Source organism: Pan troglodytes, chromosome 9 (assembly GCF_028858775.2).
Source record: "Pan troglodytes isolate AG18354 chromosome 9, NHGRI_mPanTro3-v2.0_pri, whole genome shotgun sequence".
Lineage (NCBI taxonomy): Eukaryota > Metazoa > Chordata > Mammalia > Primates > Hominidae > Pan > Pan troglodytes.
In genome coordinates, this window is record NC_072407.2 from 127,545,526 (window position 1) to 127,560,823 (window position 15,298).

The 15,298-nt window shown below is 39.2% G+C and overlaps 1 protein-coding gene across 3 annotated transcripts in view; it reads left to right on the forward strand.

Moving 5' to 3' along the window:
* The window catches only part of STT3A (STT3 oligosaccharyltransferase complex catalytic subunit A), a 28,724-nt gene extending 16,049 nt beyond the window's left edge, over positions 1 to 12,675 (forward strand). For 2 of the 3 annotated variants that reach the window (XM_009424374.5, XM_063782572.1), the window contains exons 10-18: positions 778 to 933; positions 2,802 to 2,893; positions 3,949 to 4,104; positions 4,344 to 4,532; positions 5,438 to 5,554; positions 5,672 to 5,774; positions 9,717 to 9,905; positions 11,356 to 11,471; positions 12,117 to 12,675. In XM_009424374.5, the coding sequence (XP_009422649.1) occupies positions 778 to 933; positions 2,802 to 2,893; positions 3,949 to 4,104; positions 4,344 to 4,532; positions 5,438 to 5,554; positions 5,672 to 5,774; positions 9,717 to 9,905; positions 11,356 to 11,471; positions 12,117 to 12,155 (1,157 nt within the window). In that variant the 3' untranslated portion in view covers positions 12,156 to 12,675. 3 annotated transcript variants of the gene reach the window in all.
* The last annotated feature ends 2,623 nt before the right edge of the window (positions 12,676 to 15,298 follow it).

Below are 15,298 nucleotides of genomic sequence, written 5' to 3' on the forward strand. Positions count from 1 at the left end.
GCAGATGGGTACAGACATAGAGTAAACTCCAAAAGACAGGGTATTTTCTGAACACAAAAGATTATTTTTTTCTTATTTCTTTTTTCATCGGAAGCATGTACAATCCCACAATTTTACATTCAATCCACTTTTCAGCCCAGTGTTTGGATTCAGCATAGCAGAAAATGTCTTGTTGGAGCTGCTCTTAATCACACCTGGTGAAAGGACTATATCTTACCTTGTGAATCTTTCTCCTTTTTCTTTCTTTTTTTTTCTTTCCTATTGATTGGGTGGGAGAAGTCATTATATTGCTTACCATACCCTCCAAAGTGGCACTCATCTAATCCCATGGAAACTAAATCATGGCTGTTTAGTTGGTTGGAAAGCCAAATTTTCCTTCTTTTTCTCTACTTTGATTTCTCAGAGATGAATTTGATTTTGCTCAAGTCTATCTATTGACTAATTCAGAGCAGGACTTGAGGATATAGTTGATTTAATCTCTACAGTTGGCCTTGGTTTGACCAAATTTGGCCTAAAACCCTTTCAGGTAGCATTTCTGCCTCTGTTCTTCTCTCCAAGTTTATATACAGCCTGGCTTTATTCTGCTGGCAGTGCTGACAAAAGTACTCAGGTTTGAAAGGAAGGAGTGAAACTCTCTAAGTATTGGTGGCAATTAAGCAAAAACCTAATCCTTCTCTGTCACTGAGCATCTTATTAAAATGGGAAGTTGTGATTAATTTGGATCAGATGTTTGTTTGAAGAGTGTGTGTGGAATATTTATTGCCTCTTTGCTGCTAGGAAAAATATCTCCCTGGACGGGGCGTTTCTACTCACTGCTGGATCCTTCTTATGCTAAGAACAACATCCCCATCATTGCTTCTGTGTCTGAGCATCAGCCCACAACCTGGTCCTCATACTATTTTGACCTGCAGCTCCTCGTCTTCATGTTTCCAGGTATGTGGACTTGTGTTCTGAAATGGCCTTGTTCATAAGAATCACAATTTGATTCCAAATTTGCAAGCTACCCTCATTCGTGTTTTGTTTTTCTTTGCCTGTTTATGTTGTGTAATACAGAGGACGGCTAAGCAAATTTTCTCATGTATGAAGCTGAGCAGAAGTCAGAAGTTCAACAGTTGTAGATATTGGCAAGTTCAGCCTCACAGTTTTCTGTTCATTTGTCATTTGTGTTATAAGTTAAAATTTAACCGTAATTTTTACTCCAGTTTTGTTTTGTTTTGTTTGAGTACTTCTGTCGTACTCCTTCCCCTTTACCCTTGTTTTTCCTCTTGGAAGTATTGAAGTCCCATAATGAGTACTGCTGATTGTAAAGCCTCATCAATCTCTTATCTTCTGGCCAATCCAGATGTGTTTTAGAATTTACCGGTGTTAGTGGTCTTTTTCTCTTAAAAAATAACTTTTACCTTTTTTTTTTTTTTTTTTTTTGAGATAGAGTCTTGCTCTGTTGCCTAGGCTTCAGGGCAGTGGTACAATCTCAGCTTACTGCGGCCTCTGCCTCCTGGGCTCAAGCCATCCTTCCACCTCACCCTCCTGAGTAGCTGGGACTACAGGTGCACACCACCATGCCCGGCTAATTTTTGTTTTTTTTTTGTAGAGATGGGGTTTTGCCATGTTGCCCAGGCTGGTCTTGAACTCATGGGCTCAAGCAGTCTGCTCACCTTGGCCTCCCATAGTGCTGGGATTACAGGCGTGAGCCACTGTGCCTGGCCAACTTTTACTTTTTTCTTACTGTGAAAGTAATTTGTGTATTGTAAAAATATATGTAAATAAATAGAAAAAGATGCTGGGCACAATGGCTCATGCCTATAATCCTAGCCAGTTAGGAGGCTGAGGTGAGAAGATCACTTAAGGTCAGGAATTTGAGATCAACCTGGGCAACACGGTGAGACCCACGTCTTAAAAAAACAACAACAGGCCTGGAATTGTAGTTCACATCAGTAATGCCAGCACTTTGGAAGGATGAGGTGGGAGGATTGCTTGAGGCGAGGAGTTCAAGACCAGCCTGGGCAATATAGCGAGACCCCTGTCTCTACTTAAAAAAAAAATAATAATAATAATGCACGCACACACCCATACCCACACACACCCATACCCACACACACCCATACCCACACACACCCATACCCACACACACACACATACACACATATAAAATAAATAAAATTAGCTGGGCATGGTAGTGTGCACCTTTAGTCCCAGCTACTTGGAAGGCTGAGGTGGAAGGATTACTTGAGCCCGGGAGTTTGAGACCAGCCTCGGTTATACAGCAAGACCCCCATCTCAAAAAAGGTAAATATTCAGGAGTTCTCACTACCCATCTCTAGCCACTGTTAACATTTTGATGTATATTTATCAAATAAGAATGAGATCATAGTTTTTTCCCTGATTTTTTTCACTTCATAAAGAATCAAATTTCTCTGTTACTTAGTATTATTTTATAGAAATACTTAAAATGTATCATTTATTAGTTTTTTAAAGCACAGATATGTGTCAAGATGTGTAAGAAGGCAAGTAGTACATAATCTCATGCAGCAATATTTTAATATATTCCATTTTATAAATATAGTATAATTAGCTCCTTGTTTTTGGACATTTGGGTTGTTTCTGATTTTTTTGCTACTTTAAAGTGTGCTGTAGTAAACATCTTTGCATGTTTCTATGATTGTTTTTTTAGGATAAATTCCTGGAAGTGGAATTGCTGGGTTAAATGTGTGGAATCATCCAGTCATATAATGAAGATACTTTACCTTGTAGGTTTCAACCTACAGGACTCAGCTGCTTATTTCTCCTTCCCTCTTTTGTAGTTGGCCTCTATTACTGCTTTAGCAACCTGTCTGATGCCCGGATTTTTATCATCATGTATGGTGTGACCAGCATGTACTTTTCAGCTGTAATGGTGAGGATGCCCTCAGTCTGGTAGACTTTTTCACTCTAATTCTGAGGTGCTTTTTTATCTGTCTGGCAGAATTCAGAAAGTACTGATGATTGTGCACATGCTTCCCTCTGAGCATTTGAGGGAATGAGTTGTAAGTTGTTGATCCTTTCCAGGAACGTATGGGACACTCATACATTCTGGTTGTGGGGTCCAACTTTCTTGGATTCGTAACTTTGTATTATAGAAGCATTTTTGCACTTTGTTGGATAATATGACCCTGGGTGTCTTAAAACGGGAGATGATATTTTTTTCTTGAAGGCGTGGGAGTATTACCCAGTGCTAGATTGTTAGAGGAGGGATTTGAATTTTTTTTTTTTTTTTGAGACAGAGTTTCACTCTTGTTGCCCAGGCTGGAGAGCAGTGGCGTGGTCCCGGCTCACTGCAACTGCCGCCTGCTGGGTTCAAGCGATTCTCCTGCCTCAGCCTCCCAAATAGCTGGGATTACTGGCATGCACCACCATACCCAGCTAATTTTGTATTTTTAGTAGAGATGGGGTTTTCCATGTTCGTCAGGCTGATCTTGAACTCCCGACCTCAGGTGATCCACCCGCCTTGGCCTCGCAAAGTGCTGGGATTACAGGCGTGAGCCACTGAGAATACACACATTCTCTTATATACTTTAAATCATCTCTAGATTGTAATACTAATAACTAATACTAGGTAAATGGTTGTTAATACTGTATTGTTTAGGGAACAATGACAAGAAAAGAGAGGAGAGATTTTATATATTATAGTAAAATAGTGTTTCTCATATTTTTTTGGTCTCAAACCACAGTTATGAAATATACTTTATATCATTATTCAAGACACACATACATATGTACATGCATATAATTGAAACAAAGTTTAAGAAATACATACTAATACTGCAACTGTTTCAAGTATTTTCTCTTTCACTTTTTGTGGAGGTCATGTTTGATGAAAACCCCTAAATTGATGTCTTGATCTACTAATAGGCTGAAATCTGTAAATTGTGGAACACTGATTAGACTGATCATGCTTCCTGTCTCTGTTAGGTGCGTCTAATGCTAGTGTTGGCACCTGTTATGTGCATTCTCTCTGGCATTGGAGTCTCCCAGGTGCTGTCCACATACATGAAGAATCTGGACATAAGTCGTCCAGACAAGAAGAGCAAGAAGCAACAGGATTCCACCTACCCTATTAAGAATGAAGTGAGAAGCAATGTTAAGAGTAGACTTGGGAAACTCTGTGTGTGTGTGTATGTGTGTATGTGGGCAGCGGGGGGTGGGAGGAGTAAAGTAGAGCACTGTCCTAGGTGGTCAGAATTAACTCATATAGCCTCTGACTTATTTTGATCAATCTCATCTATATGAATGTGTCTAAGAAGTTGTCCTGTGTTGTGTGAATTTAGTTTGGTTAACTACACAATTAATTCTTTTTCCTTGTTTAGGTGGCAAGTGGGATGATACTGGTCATGGCTTTCTTTCTCATCACCTACACCTTTCATTCAACCTGGGTGACCAGTGAGGCCTACTCTTCTCCGTCCATTGTACTATCTGCCCGTGGTGGGGATGGCAGTAGGATCATATTTGATGACTTCCGAGAAGCATATTATTGGCTTCGTCACAATACTCCAGAGGTGAAGATTTGGGAGGGGTGGGAATTGTGGGTTAGGGGCAAAGGGGAAGACATTTGATGTTACAGTGAATCATACAGCTTTTAGATGGGTGGAAAGCTTGGTGAAACTGGAACTTTGCAACTCTAGTCTTGAATGAGCCTTAAAGGTGAACCTCCATTCAATTCAGGGATCTTTTGTAGTTACTCTTACTAGTAATTATCTAGACTTTGCATGCACACTTTTATTGATATGATGATTTTAACATGAGGTAGAACATCCCAGTTATAAAAGAAGAAAAAAGTTATAGATAAATAATACATGTTCACTTTAGAAAAATCAGAAAATTGAATCAAGAAGATATAAATCTTGTGTAAAGTGATCACCTTATGATAACTGCTTTTAACATTTTAATTTATATCTTTTGAGAATCTGAAGTGATTTCCTTTACAATAACTATTAGGAATATCATTTCTGAGACAATTTGTTAGGAATAAAAACTTTTAAGAGTCTCTTAATTCTTGTCCATCGTATCATGTGATTTGAGTTTCTACCCCATCTTTATAGTAAGTGATTTTTGCAATTCTGTTAAAAGGTTATTTAAGAAAATTGTCTAACGACACTAGGCTATTGATGTGGCTACATTGTACAGTCTCCCACACCTCCCACCCCATTACGTTTGTATAAAGTGACCTGGGATGAAGTGTTGGGAATGTTGGTTTGTTATTTGTGCTGAGATTTTATAATTGTATATAAATGGAAGACCAGGTGCCAGGATTTATTTTCTGGTTTGACATGCATTACTTTGTGAAGAAATTGATTAGTTAGCCAGGTGTCACTTCTGTCAGACCAAAGATGCCTTCTCTGTTGCATTTGATTTTTAGAGACAGTGAGAAGCTTGTTATTTCCGTTTCCCATTCTACTTTCAGGATGCGAAGGTCATGTCCTGGTGGGATTATGGCTATCAGATTACAGCTATGGCAAACCGAACAATTTTAGTGGACAATAACACATGGAATAATACCCATATTTCTCGAGTAGGGCAGGTAAGATAAAGGGATCTTTGAGTGTTTGGTGTACAAGGTCTAATGGGAAATGTGTCTGCATGAGGGGATCATATGACTTGGGATTTTGCTCTGAGAATTGTACATTTGTTTTTCCAGGCAATGGCGTCCACAGAGGAAAAAGCCTATGAGATCATGAGGGAGCTCGATGTCAGCTATGTGCTGGTCATTTTTGGAGGCCTCACTGGGTATTCCTCTGATGGTAATATACTTGATTCTGTTTCTAGCTGCAGGACATAGATTCTAAGAAAACTAGATGAATATCCTAGTTTTCTGTACTTTTACTAATATTTTACTAAGATATTTTTCTTTCATGGGAAGTTCCTAAGTATTTGCAACTTGAGGTTTGGGTATTTTGATTTTTTTCTTTTTGTAACAAGAGGACATAAATGTAAACAATTCTTCTGTAGGTACAGCATGCTATATGATTGTCTAAGGCATAGAAGTAGTTCCACAACCAGTAATAAAACCAAGCTGAATATAAGGCTCATGACAATGAACTTAAGAATTAGCATTTTTTTAGTGGTTTTAAGCCGTATAATCATTGACCAGCTTAGAAATGTTTTATATGGCCTGACAGCGTGTAAAAAAAGAGAACATTTTATATATATATAAAATATATATAAATAAAAGTGTGTGTAAAATGGAGGTTACCATGTGCCCTATGATTATTGGCACAAAGATTTTTAGAAGAAACATCCAAATATAGTTATCTGCCTTAAAAGTTAATGTAATGCCTGTTTACACTTTAAAAAGTTAAGCAGTTCACAGCCGGGTGTGGTGGCTCACACCTGTAATCCCAGCACTTTGGGAGGCCAAGGCGGGCGGATCACTTGAGGTCAGGAGTTCATGACCAGCCTGGGCAACATAGTGAAACCTTGTCTCTACAAAAATTAGCCAGGCGTAGTGGCACATGCCTGTAGTCTTAGCTACTCAGGAGGCTGAGGCAGGAGAATTGCTTGAACTCGGGAGGGAGAGGTTGCAGTGGGCTGAGATTGCGCCATTGGACTCCAGTCTGGGCAGCAGAGTGAAACTGTTTCAAAAAAAAAAGTTAAACAGTTCTGAAGGTTTATAATAAAAAGTGATAGTTCACTGCCCAAAAATCTAAGCCCCCTTAACATCAGTCCCCAGAAGCAATTATTCCTGCAGCTATTTCTTCTAGTACTTACATGCGTATTTCTAAATACTGTGTATACAGTTTCCCCTCCATATCTGTGGGTTCTGCATCTGTGGGTTCAACCAACCACAAATGGAAAATATTTGTGAAAAAAAATCATAATACAACAATAAAAATCATACAAATAAAAAATACAGTATAACTATTTACATAGCATCTACACTGTATTAGGTATTATAGGTAATCTAGACATGATTTAAAGTATATAGACACATGTGCATAGGTTATATACAAATACTATACCATTTTATATAAGGGACTTGAGCATTTGTGAATTTTGATATTCTGGTGGGAGGGGATATATAAGTTAGACTTTTTATTTTTTAAAGAAGATAATATGATAACCATTAAAAAACAATGCAGAGGCCGGGTGCGATGGCTCATGCCTGTAATCCGAGCACTTTGGGAAGACTCTTGAGGTCAGGAGTTTGAGACCAGCCTGCCCAACATGATGAAACCCCGTCTCTACTAAAAAAATACAAAAATTAGCCACATGTGGTGGCACATACTTGTAATCTCAGCTACTTGGGAGGCTGAGGCCAGATAATCACTTGAACCCGGGCAGCAGAGGTTGCAGTGAGTTGAGATTGCGCCACTGCACCCCAGCCTGGGTGACAGAGCGAGACTCCATCTCAAAAAAAAAGAAAAAAGAAAAATGCAAAACACTGTTACTGTCTAGATCCATGAAAACATGTATGTGAAGATCATAAAAGAAGATAGTGTAGTTGTCCCTCTGTATCCATGGAGGATTGTTTCCAGGACACCCCCACCCCTATCCTCACCCCTCACCAGGATACCAGAATTTGTGGATGCTCAGGTCCCTTATATAAAATGGTTTAGTATTTGTATATAATATACACACATTCTCTTATATACTTTAAATCATCTCTAGATGATAATACTAATCCCTAATACTAGGTAAATGGTTGTTAATACTGTATTGTTTAGGTAACAATGACAAGAAAAAAGTCTATCCATCTTCATTACAGATGCAGTCATCTGTTTTTTTGTTTTGTGAATATTTTTGATTAGAGGTTTGTTGAATTTATGGATGTCAAACCCACAGATATGGAAGGCCAACTGTTTTGGTTAATTTGTTACACTGAATTTATTTTTCAAGGTCAAATTATTCATTGGGCTTTACTAATAGGAGTTCTGTAACATTTGAGAGGCATAATAAAAATAAAAAAAGTTGGGCCTGGCCCAGCTTCTTTTTTTGTAGACAACCATATTTTTTGAACAATGGGCTGTCCTTGGTGCAGTTCCTATTATCATCATCATTATTGTTTTTGAGACAGAGTTTCACTTTGTCACCCAGGCTGGAGTTCAGTGGCACGATGTCTGCTCACTGCAGCCTCTGCTTCCCATGCTCAAGTGATCTTCCCACCTCAGCCTCCTGAGTAGCTGGGACTACAGGCACACACCACCATGCCCGGCCAATTTTTATACTTTTTGTAGAGATTGGGTTTCGCCACATTGCCCAGGCTGTTCTTGAACTCCTGTGCTCAAGTGATCCGCCCATCTCAGCCTCCCAAAGTGCTAGGATTACAGGTGTGAGCCATCACACCCAGCCATTCCTATTATTTTCACTCTTCCATTCATAGAGCTTATGAGGTTTTTGCTTCAGACATACCTGCCAGGCAGCTACAATACTATTGTTCTATCATAGCCGAGCTGATGTTCTGGGGGTTTATTTTTGTTCCTGTTTCTGGCGCTATGATCTAGGCAAGTCTCTGTGCCTCAGTTTCTCCATTTGTAATATGAAGATAAGAATGCAGACACTGAACGAAGATAGTAATATTATTCATTGGATGTTTACCATGTGACAAACAACTTACTAAATGCTTTACATGTTGTTACTCATAATAACAGCCCTATTGTTGTAGATACTCTTATTTTTCTAATTTGACAGATGAGAACGCTGAAGCACAGAGAGGTTAAATAACTTGCCCAAGGTCACCCAGCTAGAATTGGCAGTGCTGGAATTCAAACTTAGGCAGTTTGGATCCAGAGTCTGTTCTTAACCACCGTGATATCCCCTCGAACTCTTTGCAGTAGTGCAATAGGAATCTTATCTTTTTTTATGCATTAGAAATATTTTTAATACTAACCATCCAGTGAAACATGTAGCAACTGATTTCCCTAAAGCCTGTGCAAGCAATACAGTAAATGATGAACCCTAAAAGAGATATCATGAGTTGATGATAGTGTCAATATTTATTAAGCATGGGAGTGTGTTTGACACAGAAATGTTGACTTCTCATATACATGCTTTGGAGGTCTATAATTTTGCAGCTGTTGGTCAAGAATGAGAACACTCATGTCTTGTCTACCTTTTTGGTAAAGCTACTACTCTTTAGATCAGTCGTGCCCACTGTCTAATAGAAATAACGGGAACCACGTTATCATTTTAAGCTTTATATTAGTCACATCAAACTAAGTATAAAGAAACAGGTGAAAGTAATTTTAATAATTTTAACTGAATAGTCATATCAAAACATTATTATTTAATTTAACATGTAACCAGTATACCCCCTTTTGGGGTTTGTTTTTTTTACTAACTTTTCAAAATCTAATGTATATTTCATACTTACCTAGTGTGTATTTTATACTTACAGTACATCTTAATTTGGACTAGCCACATTTCAGCTGCTCAGCAGCTATATGTAGCTAATTGCTGCTATATTTGATAGCCTAGCCCTAGCTAATCTATAGGACCAATCTCAGTTGTGGCTTAAGTCTGGACTAGTAGCATAGGATTTCAGGAGTATAATAATTTCTCAGAAAAGTTGTATATTTTGACGAAAAATGCTTTGCCCGTATGTTGTCCTCACTATTTTTACAAATTAGAGTTAAATGATACCAATCCCCATTAAAAAAATGTTGAGGAATTTTCTTAGAAATACTAACCTGCTTTAACTCCAGCAACTTTTGTGATGCAGCAGTTCTTTTTTTTTTTTCTCCTAGATATCAACAAGTTTCTTTGGATGGTCCGGATTGGAGGGAGCACAGATACAGGCAAACATATCAAGGAGAATGACTATTATACTCCAACTGGGGAGTTCCGTGTGGACCGTGAAGGTTCTCCAGTGCTGCTCAACTGCCTCATGTACAAGATGTGTTACTATCGCTTTGGACAGGTTTACACAGAAGCCAGTGAGTGACTCATAATAATATTAATAACAGTAGTAATAATAGTGATTACTAATACACAGTATTTTCCATATGCCAAGCACTAGTAAGTGCTTTGTGTCTGTTAACTCATTTAATCCTCACAGCAACCCAAAAGGCATATACTGATATTATTGTCATATTATCTTTATTTTTGTTGTTTGTATATTTTTTTGAGACAGGGTTTTTGCTCTGACACCCAGGCTGGAGTGCAGTGGTGCAATCATGGCTCACTGCAGCCTTGATTTCCTGGGCTGAAGGAGTCCTCCTGCTTCAGCCTCTTGAGTAGCTGGGACTAAGGTGCACACCATAATGCCTGGCTGTTTTTAAAACTTTTTGTAGAGATGAGGTCTCACTATGTTGTCTGGGCTGGTCTGGAACTCCTGAGCTCAAGCAATCTTCTTGTCATGGCCTCCTGAAGTACTGGGATTACAGACCTGAGCTACTGCACCTAGCTATTGTTATTTTTGTTTTGTTTTGTTTTGTTTTTTGAGATGAAGTCTTGTTCTGTTACCCAGGCTGGAGTGCAGTGGCACGATCTCGGCTCACTGCAACCTCCACCTCCCAGGTTCAAGCGATTCTCCTGCCTCAGCCTCCCGAGTAGCTAGAATTACAGGTGTGCTCTACCATCCCCAGCTAATTTTTTTTTTTTTTTTGTATTTTTAGTAGAGACATTGTTTCACTATGTTGGCCAGGCTGGTCTCGAACTCCTGACCTCAAGTAATCCACCCACCTCGGCCTACCAAAGTGCTGGGATTACAGGCATGAGCCACCGCACCCAGCCTGTTATTTTATATATGAGGAAATTGAGGTACAAATAGGTTATTTAACTGCCTAGTGTCACATAACTAATGGCAGAGTCAGGATTCAAACTGACAAAGAGTGGCTCCAAATTCTGTGCTTTTGACCGTTACTTTTTATTGTCCTTAAGGGTATTACAGTGAAGACAGGAACAAAAGGGTAAGAAAGTGACTTTTCGTATCTTCTGATGACTACATTGAGAGTTATTTGATTAGGTTAAGTCTCTCCTTCTGACTTCAATTTCTTGATTCTGTACTAGGGAGAATTTCTGACATGAATGCAGGTCTTTGACTTCTGGTAGGCTTTTTTCTCTGATCCATGCAAGGGTTGCTAGTGTATTAGAGGCTCTGAATGACAATCCTCAGGAATAGAGGGCCTTGGAAGTCGGCTCCCTATGTCTGTCTTATCAGAGATAAGACATTGACTGGCAAGCATCATCTTGCATAGAACTTAAGTTAGGGTAACACTTGATTTGCCCTTACTACCTCATGCCCTTTTTTGCAGGCTCTACTCTCACCAAATTGCAGGCTGAGGAATAATCATCAATTAGTAGATGGTTTCCTGAATCCATATACTGTCTCTCTAGGAAATTAGCACTGTAGAAAGAAGTGTGTTCTTTTTCATCCCTCTCTAGAGCGTCCTCCAGGCTTTGACCGTGTCCGAAATGCTGAGATTGGGAATAAAGACTTTGAGCTTGATGTCCTGGAGGAAGCATATACCACAGAACATTGGCTGGTCAGGATATACAAGGTAAGCAGATGCTATACGTCTCAGAAAGCAACTTTTATTTTTGGAGATTGGTTTCAATGCTTATAAAATGGGACACATATTTCTCAAATAGGGAAATTTCTCATGACACCTGTGCTTGAAAAGTAGCTTGCAAACTCACTGAAAATTTTACTTATTTTAGATTGTTCTTAGAGAGTAGATGATCCCAGTCTGCCATCATTTTGGCGGTTGTTGCAGTGATACTTTTCCAGCTGGGGCTTGACTAAACCAGTTTCTGTGATTATCAGGCTCACGGGTGAGGAGAGTGCAGGAAATAGAGAAAAAGTTCACATGTTTATATTTAGCTACATTTTCTTCTCTCTCTGAAGAACTTAAGGTATATAGAGTCATATAGAACCACATAGGAGTATATCTCTCATATAAGAAAAGATTGAGAACCCTTGATCTATGTGGAGGGTAGATCAGTAATATTGGTCCTCACAGAGGTATTCCAAAAGGCTAAGCAGAGAGAATCTAGTCTCTAGTCAGTGCTTGTGTATTCACAGCCCTAAACCAGGCTGCAGAACCCAACATAATCCTGCCCACTCTGGGTGAATCCATTTTAGTAGAAAATTTCTCCAAAGTTGATCTGATTGTAAATATTAAACTGACATCTTTATGTTGCAGGTAAAGGACCTGGATAATCGAGGCTTGTCAAGGACATAAATGTCACGTCCAGCTCTGATATGCTTCGCACTGAGCACATCACATTTAGGACGTTGAAGATTTTTTTTTTTTTTTTTTTTTTAATATGCAGTTTGTAAGAACAAAACTGGATGGCATCAGAATTGTCTGGAAGTTTTGTCTTGGGCAGTATGGGCTGGGCCAAATGAAATGATTTTTATAATTCTAAACAGGTTACCAAATGAAATGTCATGGCTTTACTTTGGTCAATTAAAGGGGGGAATTTTTTTTTTAAATGTGCCTTATTTGTTTTGACTTATAACTGATTTGAGGGAGGCAAAAGCTATGCTAGGCTGCCAGAAGGACATAAGCAGACCTTGTCCATTCTCTTAGCTCCCTAAATTAGCCAAATAGAGACTTCTTTCTCAAATCAGGAAAACTATCAAAGACCAATTCAGATCCTACATTTACAGACAGTTTTGTCATAACCCTTTGCATTGCAGCACCTAGTACAATTCCTTGGAAACAGCGTGGCTCAATAAATTTTTATTGAATGAATAAATGTGGGACCAGAAGAGTGCTAGAAGAGTGCCTTTCTGGGCTACTATGTCTCTGTTCTCAATGTCTTTTATCCTTAGACGCTCTTTGACTTTATAAATCAGCAGTTTTGAAGACTCAAGACAAACAGTGAAATTATTGGTTTATCAATGGAGAGGAAGAAACTCTTCCAGCATTACATATAGAGCTTGATGGTCAGTAGGTGTTTTTGAATCAGCTTAAATATAATCATACATATCGATTTGAAGTGGAGCTCTTCAGTACTCTCACTTATTCATGACACAGGAATGACCCTTTACTCAAAACTCTTGTGGTTGTTCAAAGGTGAGCTTCTTTTTCCCTTAGTCTTAGCCTATGTGTTGCTATTGTATATTGTTACCAAGTTCAACTACCTAATTTTGAAGCTCTTTCCAAATAAGATACAAATTAAAAGGGGAAGCATTGCCAGTAACAGGTCCCTAGAGAGCAGTGCCAGCCTGCCTGCAAGAAAAGAGGAGAAACTTCTTAAAAAGTTTTAAGCCTGGGCAACATAAGGAGATTGTTTCTATGAAAAATAAAAATTAGCCAGGTATGGTGGTGTACACCTGTAGTCCCAGCTACTCGGGAAGATGAGATTGGAGGATCACTTGGGCCTGGGAGGTTGAGGCTACAGTGAACTGTGATTGTGCCACTGTACTCCAGTCTGGGCGACAGTGAAATCTTGTCTAAACAAAAACAATTTAACTGGGAAGCACAGTGGTCCTTGAGGACATTTAATATCAGGACAAAGAGCCTATGAATATATCACTGATGTATATAAACCCTAAGGCGTTAATAAAAGCTAACTGTTTAGTGTTATCCATTTAAGGGAACAGGAGGAATTGCATAACTTTTAGATTAGTCATAGTGGTGCTCCTAAGGGATATGCTGTTGTATATTTGTATAGCCAGGGCACTTAGCCTTCCAAACCAATTTATATACCATGTTCTTCAACTGTGGGTGAGATTTAGCCTCAAGATTTGATTTACTATATGTAAGTACATTACTTGATTTCTATAAAGAATCTTTAGTGGAAGAGGTTATTCTGAATTATTTATCAATATGATTAATACCAGTTAGAAATTATTAATGATCTTCCTTTATACTATACATAGGATAACTTTTAACTTGTCGCTACAGTTGTTGCTCTGAGGATCTTAATTTTGTTACTTTCTAGGCTACATGAAGCTATCTTTTTAAAAAGTGTACTTTTCATTTTCACTGTTATTGTGTACTTAGCATAAAAAACTCAAATCTAGGCCAGGTGCAGTGGCTCATGCCTGTAATCCCAGCACTTTGGGAGGCTGAAGCATGCGGATCACTTGAGCCCAGGAGTTCAAGACCAGCCTGGGCAACATGGCAAAATCCCATCTCTACAAAAAATACAAAAACTAGCTGGGCATGGTGGCACATGCCTGTAGTCCCAGCTACGTGGAAGGCTGAGGTGGGAAGATTCCTTGAGCCTGGGAGGTGGAGGTTGCAGTGAGCCAAGATCATGTGCACTCCAGCCTGGGAGACAGAGTGAGACATTGTCTTAAAAAAAATGAAACAAAAACTCAATTCTAAAAGGCAGTCATGCTGTTTTCTACTCCCTAGTGGCAACCACTTTAAACTCTGATTCTCACATTACTTACTTTCAATGCCATAAATAATTGCTTTATTTTTCTATGTTTGGTATTTCAATTTTAGGCATCAAGTGTAGAATCTGTGGTAAGGAAACTGTAGAGTTAGCTTTTTCACCATCCCATTACTTCTGTAGACAGACATATTCATGCTATCTATTACAGTTTTTTGTTTTTGTTTTTGTTTTTTTGAGATGGAGTCTCGCTCCCTATCGCCCAGACTGGAGTGCAGTGGCATGATCTTGGCTCACTGCAGCCTCCGCCTCCCAGTTTCAAGCAATTTTCCTTCCTCAGCCTCCCGAGTAGCTGGGATTATAGGCGTGTGCCACCACACCCAGGTCATTTTTGTACTTTTAGTAGAGATGGGGTTTTGCCATGTTGGCCAGGCTGGTCTAAAACTCCTGGCCTTAGGTGATCTGCCTGCCTTGGCCTCCCAAAGGTGCTGGGAGTACGGGTGTGAGCCATTGCACCCAGCCTATAGTTCTAATAGTTATTTTTCTATTATCATGATTCTATTTATTATTTGATTTAGTTCTATTATAGTTAAAATTTAGGTTAGATCTGTATTTTGCCTTATGGCTATTCACAACTAGGCCATGTAGTTTATTTACTATTACTACTTTTCCTGCATAACTTTTTTTTTTTTTTTTGAGACGGAGTTTCGCTTTTGTTGCTCAGGCTGGAGTGCAGTGGTGCAATCTTCACTCACCACAACCTCTGCCTCCCGGGTTCAAGCGATTCTCCTGCCACGGCCTCCCGAGTAGGTGGGATTACAGGCATGTGCCACCACGCCCAGCTAATTTTGTATTTTTAGTAGAGACAGGGTTTCTCCATGTTGGTCAGGCTGGTCTCGAACTCCCGACGTCAGGTGATCTGCCCGCCTCGGCCTCCCAAAGTGCTGGGATTACAGAAATGAGCCACTGCACCCAGCCCACCTGCATAATTTAAGGGAGTTTTTTCATTTCTTTTTTGTACTTATCACTAATT